General features: G+C 40.5%; 1 protein-coding gene across 1 annotated transcript; it reads right to left on the bottom strand.

The window, feature by feature from the left end:
• Positions 1–4,236: 4,236 nt before the first annotated feature.
• Positions 4,237–10,192, bottom strand: LOC126404708 (extracellular calcium-sensing receptor-like). The gene is made up of 6 exons (XM_050068086.1): positions 9,999–10,192; positions 9,404–9,701; positions 8,510–9,304; positions 8,130–8,357; positions 7,806–7,929; positions 4,237–5,150 (listed from the first exon to the last, which is right to left on the bottom strand). The coding sequence occupies exons 1-6, from the start codon at positions 10,028–10,030 to the stop codon at positions 4,237–4,239; spliced, it is 2,391 nt and encodes a 796-aa protein (XP_049924043.1). The 5' UTR covers positions 10,031–10,192.
• Positions 10,193–10,751: the final 559 nt, after the last annotated feature.

Raw genomic sequence — 10,751 nt, 5'->3', positions numbered from 1 at the left:
TTCTCTGGCCACCTCTGTGTGGACATCATACTGTGTATGACAGCTATACCACTGGGTTAGGATCACATGTAAATGCAAATTAGAAGCTTGCACTGGTATTTATACATTTGAGAGCAGCATAAAAAAATATGATAGAACAGTGATGTTTAATCTCTGTGGACCTACAAGGTGAGGCAACAGGAAGAAGGTGTCCAGAGGAGCTTTCTGCCTTATCCTATGGTGAATATCTTAAAGGTATACTATACAAGATATTCTTCATCATAATCACCACTTATAATCCAAAAAGAGGTGTGTGGCAGTGTATTTATCAGCAGAGACCCTGCCCTCTGCCTACATTTTCTCATATACCTTCTTGGGCAAATTGTGCAAGTGGGGTTGGCGCTGTACAAAAGTTTCCCTTTTTATAATAATATTGGCACAATTTATAGACTACTTGAATTTATATCAGTAATTTACACATTAAAAAAATAATATGGGTGAAGGTCATGTAAAGTTTAAAAAAATATACTAAGAAGGCATACTGAAATGGCACACAACTGTACAGTTTTGTTAACAATGCATTTTTATTTATTTATTCATTGTAATGTAGTGTGATCTTTTGGGGGCAGAGAAATAAGTTTTACATAAAACATTACCTTATAACGTTGATATGGCTATCATATAAGCAATTGTATGTGCTAGCTTATTTACACATAGAGAAGATGCAGCGCACTATTAGTATTCAGTTGGAGTTGCATGTGTATGTACCTGATAAATGTTCAGTCCAATATTCACTATCTTTTTAGCTCTGTATAGGTCTCCAACTTCTTAGTTGCTTAATGCTCTACTTTTTCACAAGGGAGTTGCTAACTGCTGCTGGGCAGGTGGAGGAGGACATCAAGCTAAAGGGAGAGGCTTTCTGTTCTTGGTTGTCTAGGGGCCTCCTGAAGCAACAGACAAATCAAGTACTGGGCCTAAAGCTATGGAAGTCACCAAAGCAAAACCTTGGGTGTGGAAGGAGTTTCAAGAGGTCATGTACAAAGACATTCTGGTGGGACTCAATGAAGTTCTGACAAACCCTTAGATGACTCAAGAAGGAAAAGTTTTGATTCAGTCTATTTTTGGAGGGGGAGGAGAATTACAAACCTGGACTGGGGATGTTGTTGAATGGTGGAAGGAGCATTTTGAGGACGTCCTGAACTCAAACATCATGTTGTCTATGGAGGAGGCAGAGTTTAAGACTTAGGGATAACCTCAATTATATATTTTTGGAGTTTACTCCTGTAGGAGGGACAGCCTGCTGAATTCTCCCCACAACCTAGATTGTAACTAAATGGACAGTGGTGAGATGGGCCACTCTGTGAGTCAAATGTTTATGGTTTTGCCCCCGGTCTCAACTAAAAGTTGATGAACTCTTTCACCGTCATCCTGGCATCAAGAGTGGTAAAGGTGTCATTTGGAAACCACCCAGATCTCAGTTTGCTGATTACCATCCAGGGAAAATCCAGCGTTTTGACAACTCAGCCAGATTAACTAACAGACAAGGGTCATTAACTATGCTTTTAAGTTCACTGATCTGCTAAGATCCCAGCAGCAGGGAGAGACTCCAACTCAACCACCACCAAAGAATCATATCTTTGATAAAACAGACAGTTTTCTTAAGGACTGAATACTCTACCTCCAATAAAACCACATCCTCTCTTCCTTTTGTCTCTCCACACTTCTGTCCCTCTATCTGTTATACAACACATCTACAGTATAGGAGTCACCCCAGCTTTAACTAACTCTCACCCTGGTGAAGATGAGATAAGAAAGCCAGATGTGTGAGCTGTAAATTCAGGTTAAATTGCTGAGTAGAGACTAAGTTTCTCTTGTTAACCAACTTGAAATGTCTCTTGGAAGTAAACTATACATTTTATCCATGTTCTAAAATTGTAACTGTGCATAATCCTTGTTTTTTAGTTGAATGATATTATTTACACTCTTGTAGGTCATAGTATGAGTGAGTTATAATTTCATGTGTTTAATCCCTCATTTAACATGGAGTTATACTGACATCCTGTGGCGATAGTTAAGAAGGGTTATATTATATTATATTTCGAGTTAAGATATAGTTGGATTGATTAATCAACTTGTCTTTATTAATATGTGCTTTCTCATTTAGCGTGTTGAAGTAACTGCGGACTAGTTTGTAGTGTTTGTGCATGAAACATTTATACTTGTGTTCCGCTGACATATGCGGTATAATAATCGATTTTTGATCTTAATTTAGGTTTCGTTAGGTAAATGGTTTTGCGCACCCCTGCATCCCCAATTTATTTACAGTCACATACTGGGGCTTAGTAGCTCAGTCCGTATAGGGACTTGGGTTAGGAACTGGTTCAAGTCCCCGTCCGGACCAAATATGGAGTGTGGACTGGTGGCTGGAGAGGTGCCAGTTCACCTCCTGGACACTGCCAAGGTGCCCTTGAGCAAGGCACTGAACCCCCAACCACTCGGGGCACCTGACCAAGGCAGCCCCCTCACTCTGACATCTCTCCACTTTGTGCATGTTTGTGCATGTGTGTGTCTTTCGGACCTGTGTGTTAATGACAAAAGAGTGAAAATTGAATTTCCCCTCAGGGGGATTAATAAAGTATAAATAAATTAAAAATAAAAAAAATATATAAAATACCCTCTCACTATCACCAAACTAAATAACTGCCACTTTGTATAGCACAACTTATGACCCTGACCATGCAGGGCCATGCTGTACATATATAACCAAAGTTCATGGACAGGATCTCAAGACGCCAATGGGAGGAGAGTGTCAGCTTTGGGTTCCTTAAAACTGTGTTTCTGATGTTTGTAGAAGACTGTTCTATTGGCTTCATAAGACCATCACCTTCAGCATGCACTTAGGAGATTTGCAGCCAAGTGCGAAACGACTGTAATTAGAGTTTGAACCTCAAAGTCTGAGGCCATGGTTTGCTGCCAAAAATGGTGGATTGCTCCCTCTGGGTTGGAACTGAGTTTTAGCCCCAAATAAAGAACTACTTGGGGTTTTGGTCACAAGTGAAGGTAAAATGGAGTGTGAGATGGACAGGTGGATTGGTGCAGCAAGATGGGAGCATCACAATGTTGTGGTGAAGAAGGAGCTGAGCCATAAGGCAAAGCTTTGGACTTAGCAATCTACATTTCAACCTTACCAATGGTTTGGGTATTGAACAAAAGAATGAGATTGTGGATACAAGTGGCTGAAATGAGTTTCCTCTACAGGATGGCTGGGCTCACTCTTCAAGACTGAGTGAAGAGCTCAGACATCCAGAGGGAGCTAAAAGTAAAGCCAATGCTTCTTGGTGACAAAAAGGGGCCAGTTGAGGTGGTTGGGGATCTGATCAAGATGCCTCTGGACACCTTTTTTGTAGGTTTTCCAGACTTGTCCAACTGGTAGGAGACCCCGGGGTAGACCAGGAACATGCTGTCGAGATTCTGAATTACATCTGACCTGGAAACGCCAGAAAATGTTGCTGAAAAAGGGACACATGGACAGTCCTGCTTAGCCTGCTGCCACCATGACCTGGCCCCCTATTGGGAAGAAAAGAAAAAAGAAAAAAAAAAGGGGATGGATGGATGTTGAAAGTGAAGTATAGTAATGTTGCATTTTTTACAGATTCCAACTAAGCAACAGAGACTAGAGGCTGGGGTTAATGAAAGGTAGAATGAACTAAAATATCTGTATATTAAAGCAGTTGTATGTGGCAGTGGGAGCATATCTGTGATTCACTGTCTGGGCCTGCATTGTCTGCACACAGCTCTCAACATGAAGGAGGCTAAGCCAGTGTGTGGCAGCTAACACTGATAACAGCACAGCTAACAACAGCAACGGTGCCGACAGAGCAAGAGGTGTTGACAGGACTGGATAGTGGCACCATGTGTCAGGGTGGCTTTATCAGTGGTAAGGTGGCAATTAGGTAGCCAGTGGAATGCACAATTTTTGTTCCCAAGCGTGTTTCACAGACAAGGCAGTACACCCTTGGGAATTTAACAAAAAAAAATAACAACGCCAGAGCGTGACTTCAATCTCTGCTAAGGACACTTTTATTAAGTTGCATTAAAAACTGTTATCTCAATATTCTATGTCACAAAAAGTGGAAAATACTAAAAGAAAGTAAAATTCAAGTCATCAGTAAATTGAAGATATCTACTCAACAGTTCGGATAACAAATTCCTATGTAAAAAATGATGATGGCATTTGCCATTATGATATTGTAAATTTCAAAATGATTTTGGTGCCCCCTTCCCCATCATATCCTTTTTTGTATTGTTCTCAGGTTTCAGTAAGATAATATAACATTTTGGGAAAAAAATACAAATGAGCAGTCCAAAACTGGAGGCCAGAATAGCAAATATCTCCACAGCAACACTGAACTTCCGAGGGGAGCTGACATATGCTGGAATAAAGGTGATCCATACTGCACAGAATATCAGCATGCTAAAAGTGATAAATTTGGCTTCATTGAAATTATCAGGCAGTTTCCGAGCCAGAAAAGCAAGAATAAAACATAACATGGCCAGAAGTCCAATGTACCCAAGAACAGCCCAGAAGCCTACAGCTGAACCCAGAGTGCACTCTAAGATGATTCTGTCTTTAAATTGTTTAAAGTTCTTGAATGGAAAAGGAGGTGAAATTGTTAACCAGAGGATACATATGATAACTTGAACAACAGTGAAACCCAGAACACTGAGTTTCTGCTGTGCAGGCCCAAACCATATCATCACATTACTACCTGGCAGAGTGGCCCTGAAGGCCATTAACACCACTATAGTTTTTCCCAGAACACATGAGATACAGAGGACAAAGGTGATGCCAAATGCTGTGTGTCGCAGCATGCAGGACCACTCAGAGGGCTGGCCGATGAAGGTCAGAGAACACAGGAAACACAGAGTCAAGGAGAAGAGCAGCAGAAAACTCAAATCAGAGTTGTTGGCTCTGACAATAGGAGTTTTCCTGTATTTGAAGAAAATGAATGCCACAACAGCAGTGATGCATGTTCCAAATAAAGATGCTGCAGTGAGCAGTGCTCCCATTATCTCTTGATATGATAAAAACTCTGCCTCCTTCTTAACACAGGCATCTCTTCTCTCATTTGACCAGAATTCAGGGTGGCATTGCACACAGGTGATAGAATCTGAAAAAAAAACCCAATATGTAATGGTTAGACTTGCTTAGTACAGTACATCTGTCTTTTTGTTTTTTCCTCTGCGATACGTCTTGCATACAGAACACACCATGTCCTAACTGGATGCACCCCAAGCAACTTTCAGTGACTAAATCAGTTTGATTGCACTGTTTTCTATTGCCTTGTCTTAAAGCAACACTTTCTGGAAATTTTACACTTTTCTTTGTTTAGGTTAAAATGCTATTAATAAGCTAATGGCACACTAAAATGTAAGTGAATTCCACCAGAGATGAAAACTCATAATTATACCATTCTCATATGGTTCTAAGAAAACTCAGACCAATCATTGCATTCGGACCGAATGTAATGATTGGTCGGAGTTTTCTCCTGTCCTGTCTGTCTTCCCCACGTGGAGGCCTCCGACTGACATAACCGCTCGCGTAACCACCCCCCACACCCTCCACCCCTGGAAATCAGTTGGCAAAAGAAAGAAACGATGCAACAAGAAGTAAATTCATCAATGCAATACAGTCGCGAGTTTCTAACAGACATTAGAAACTGCTGCAGAGATCTAACGCTACAACCAAGCGAGCTCAGGATGTGTAGCAAGCTTGGCCTGCTACGTCGAGCTAGCCCTGAGATGACTGTGGTTTCGCCTGGAGTTGTCCCGACGGGGAGACGCCGGCAGCACTGTGACAGGACACGGGAGTGGGGGAAGCGCGGAGGGGTTAGCTAGGCTAAGAGCTAACCCCATCAAACCAGCTGTTCCCAGTGTCCTTCTGGCGAATGTCCGCTCACTGGACATGAAAATGGATTACATCCGACTATGTAGATCCACTCACCAAGGAGTGAGGGACTGCTGCGTCCTTGTGTTCACTGAGACATGGATGAATGGTAACATATCAGACTCCAGTGTTGAGCTAACGGGGCTAACACTACACAGAGCAGACAGGACGGCAGCATCATCTGGTAAGCTCCTGGTGTATACACAAACAATTCATGGTGCTGTGATGTGAAGAGGAGCTCCCAGTTTTGCTCTCAGGATGTGGAGTTTTTGACTGTGAAATGTCGACCCTTTTCATCTTACTATTGCACTATGTGTTCTTTCTTATATGTTGCACAAATATGTTTTGTTTCTGTTTGCTTGGGGTATGCAAAATGTCATTTCGTTTTTGTGCTGGTTCAGTTAAGTTCATAACATTATGACAACACAGCATCCAGTTGCTAATGGCTAACGTTAGCCTACTGTAGCGTAGCCTCTGAAACATTAACGTTATCTTCCTTGTGCGTTTCCACTTACTAGTAACGTTAACGCATCACTGACTCCGGTTGAGTTTTAAAACTCCGGGGTTGCGTTTGACTGTCGTTGTTGTAACATTACACTCGCTCTCCTCTTCCGTGTATCTAACGTTACCTTGCCATCGACTACGTCTATAATGAGGACGTAATGGAGGGAGGTGGAGTTGCAGGAGGAGGATGGGACTTTGGAGGGAGGCAGGAGTTGTGGATGTTCAAATTTTTTCTAAGTGCTGTGTGAAATGCAAGAAAGGTAAGAGTTGCTTTAACTGCCCGCAAGTGACACAGCGCGATGCTGTACAGTTTTTTGATGGGAGCTTTTATCAGATGCCCTGTTTCTATTCTATTCTATTAAGGGAGATCACCAGGGAAATTACCGTTTCTGGTAAATATTGTGTGGGATGCTCAGCAGAGCTTGCTAACAAGCGAGCTTGTTTTACAAAGTGAACATGGTGGTATGATATAGTATGGTAGCTACAACAATGACATTTTTAAGTTACCAGTGATCAGCAGTGTTGTGAATATGAAAAATAATGAAGTGTGTACCCACCCATGTTTTCAGTGGTTACTGTGAGACCACAGCTGCTAGATAAATGGTCTGTCTACATGATGTGATGGAGTTCCATATTTAACGGTTCCAGTGTGGTCAGAGAGTGTCCAGTGTAACACAAAGTGGTGCGATAGTCAGACGCTCGCTTGCTGTTAGTACACAGTGACAGACGTGATGTAAAAAATAACCTCATCACAGTTCACATTAACATGCTGTCATCATAGGTGATTTAGATTTTGTAAGTAGGAGATACACTATTAAGAGCTAATATTCAATAATTTGTGCTTATATTGTTGCATTTTTTTAAATGTCAGTTTTTAGTCCTAATGCAGATGCACTTTCACTGATTGTCAATTAATTTATTAAAATTTCAGATAGAGAAGGATGTCAAAACGTCTGCTATTGTTTTTGGGGGAACTGACCCTTTCATGATCTTTTCATAAGAATAAAAAAAAAACTTTATACCTGCATAACTCTACTATACCTGTAATTTAGCTTATTTCTGTCTCTGCACATTTAAAATTGGAGCAACTTTAAATGCACTCAAATGTAATGCATTTTTCACATTGGAGCTTTAACCTCAATATTGTTTTTCAGATTGTGCATATATTTATGTAGCATACATCAGAATTATGTGTTGGTATGTGTTTAGGATATCTAACACAATGACTTTTTGATATAATGATATAGATTTTTTTGTGTGTTTGGTTAATAATGGCATGCTTTTGAAATCAGATTACAATAAAAAGGCTATCACTTCTAAATTGACATGTCACCTTTGAAACTTTTGTTTTTTCTTGCATTAAATGTCACTACACCTGTAATGTTGCTTATTTCTCCCTCTGCACATCTTAAGCAGTCACAGCAGCAGACAGGCTTTCCTTTCTGGAGAACCTTGCGAGTTCCTGGAGGACACTTCTCACTGCAAACTGACACAGGCACCTACATTGACAAAATTACAATGAGAAAAATACATAGGCATTCACTTTGATAAGTTACTGTCTTTATTTGTGCCTTTTTTAATAGTTTTGATGCATAAAAACAGATCTCTGTGATTCAATAACAGTAACTCATCACTTATGCAATTACAACAACTGAAATTCACTGTGATTAACAGTTACAGCAATAACATGATAGCTCACCTGTTGGGAGTTGTTTGCCCAAATTAAAGACTTATTTTGCAGATTCAGCTGTTTGTCTGCAAGTAAAGATGCATCATGAAGCCCAACTGTGACAAAGTCCACAATGCCGTTTTCTGTTGGCTGCCAGTTTATTATTTCATACTTTGCTGCTGGGTCTCCATTCTTATTAAAATAAACCTCATCTCCTTCCTTTGTTTTGAAGTGAATCCTTTTTATGTGTTGTGAAGTCTAAGAGGATATGCATCAGTGTAGATCATCATCTGACATCAAAGATTTATTGGCTTAACACCATAATAGACAACCTTTTTTTAAAATTTAAAACCTTTTTTCTTACTTATGTGACTTACTGTAAAAACTATAATTCAAGTTGTTCAACTCACCGTATATGGATCAAGCTGCACCTTGTTGTTACATGTTTTATTACAGCTGAGCATACTATGTAGTGCGTGGGCCACAGCATACACTCCTTTATAGACATTGTTAAAGATAGGCATGAGCGACATATCAGTGAAGCTGTTCTGCACTCCAGTCAGATCTTCATGTCCAGTACATTCTCTCTGATTCCCTGCTGATGACTTTGACTGCTTGAACTTACAGCTGAATAATGTCTCCCAAAACTCTGTAAATAATTCATTACCAGATGAATTGAGTGGCTTCACATCCAACATGAACTCTCTCATGCCACTGACATGTGCTTTGGGGATGGACAGGCCTATGGCACCATCCAGAATGTGATGCTTATCCATTGCTGCAATTTGGGAATCAGAGATCCAGCTCTCACTACCGACCCACTGGTACCCAGTCAAGTTGTGGTGAGACAACTCATGTATGAGCACATCCATATCCATGTGGGAGAGGAAAGCTACAATCACCTTGGAAGTTGAAGCTTTGATAATGTCGATTATCTTTTGTATTTTGTCTGGTGGATCTGTTCTAAACAAAGACACAGAGTACTCCAGACAGATGCCCAGCTGCTGGGCTGTTTCTGTAAATGTGGCCATGCCATTGTTCCCATAATCATCATTTGTTCTAATAGCTCCAACCCAAGTCCAACCAAAGTGCTTGACCAACTGTGCCAGGGCTCTGCTCTGGTAGTAGTCACTGGGTATTGTCCTGAGGAAGGATGGGTACTTGGTTTTATCACTGAGACAAGCACAAGTAGCAAAGTGGCTGACCTAAAAAAAAAAATTGAAATGATATCCTGAGATAAATATTTGAAATATAAAACATTTACAGAACACACTGTATTTGCACACCTTACAAATGTTACGCACCATTGGGATATGAAAGGGTCCGATTACAGTGGCTATAGCCATGGAAGGAGAGGAAGAGGTCTCTCCCATAATGGCCTGCACTCGGGCTGGTCTGGTACACGGTGCCTGGGATGGTGAAGATAACTCCTCATTGCCATTAGCCAAAGCCAGTGTAACCCTCACACCTCTGGCAATGGAACCACAGACATCATAGATCTTATAGCCCAGAGAGATGCCAGGCAGCAGGTCTGTTCTGTTATTAATCTCCTCTGTGGCAAAGAGCATGGCCTGGGCATACTGGAAACCTCTGAAATTCAAACTTGATGTCGACAGATATCTATATATTAGATTAGATATTTATCCTTCAAATAGAAACAGTAGCACAGGAAATTAAAAAAACCCACAAAAAAAAAAGAAAAACATCTGATGGTATTAATACACACGAGAGGGAATATTTCTCATATCATTACTCTATTTGATAACCTATTATGTATTTATTATTATAATTATTATTATTATTAGTAGTAGTAGTAGTAGTAGTAGTACCTGATTTGTATTTTTACTGAGGTCCACTTAGATATTTGAAATCAAAATAGGTTTCTACAATATAATTTACCTGGTGCATTGCAGTGGCAGTGGTTTGTGCATGTAGTTGTCCTGTCTGGTTTTCCAGCTGCTGTGGAAAGAGAATATTCCCCCCAACAAAATGTCTCCATCCTTAGATAGCTGGGGGTTCTCAGGATCCCCTCTCCGTCTGCACACCAGCTCCTCAGCCTGAGAGACAGACGCCACCAGCAACAGTTGTAAGAGTGCCCAACACTTCTTTGTCCAGCTCTGTATGGACATCGTATTGTCTGAGTGTTAAACCACTGGGTGGCATCACATGTAACTTAATGTGAATGAGAAGTTCGCACCAGTATTTATACATTTTGGAGCAGCATTTAAAAAGAAAATAATAAGAGTACTGATGTCTTATCTCTGTGGACCCAAAGGAGGGGCAAGAAGAAGAAGGTGTCCAAACAGAGAGGAGTTTTTGGCTATTGCCTATTCTGAATAACTTAACTGTATATCTTATTGGATAAGAATATTTAGTTGTGCTGCACAAAATCTTTGCCTTTTTTACAGTAACATTCTAACACTGAAGAGGTGTAATTTTCCTTCAATTAATAATCATAGTTTTAAACACTGAAAAATAATGCAGGATGAAGGTGATGTAAAGTTTAGAAAATAAGAGTCATTAGGCAACAGAACAGTACTGTTAATATGACATTAACTAATGATTTTTGTTTTCTCCACCAGGAGCAAGCCTGGAGCGGATCATGTGTTTACTCGTGTGTGTGTGTGTGTGTGTGTGTGTGTGTGTGTGTGT

Source organism: Epinephelus moara, chromosome 2 (genome assembly GCF_006386435.1).
Source record: "Epinephelus moara isolate mb chromosome 2, YSFRI_EMoa_1.0, whole genome shotgun sequence".
NCBI classification, from domain to species: Eukaryota; Metazoa; Chordata; class Actinopteri; order Perciformes; family Serranidae; genus Epinephelus; species Epinephelus moara.
The sequence above is the reverse complement of the archived record's forward strand: the minus strand, read 5'-3'. Positions and strand labels throughout refer to the sequence as shown.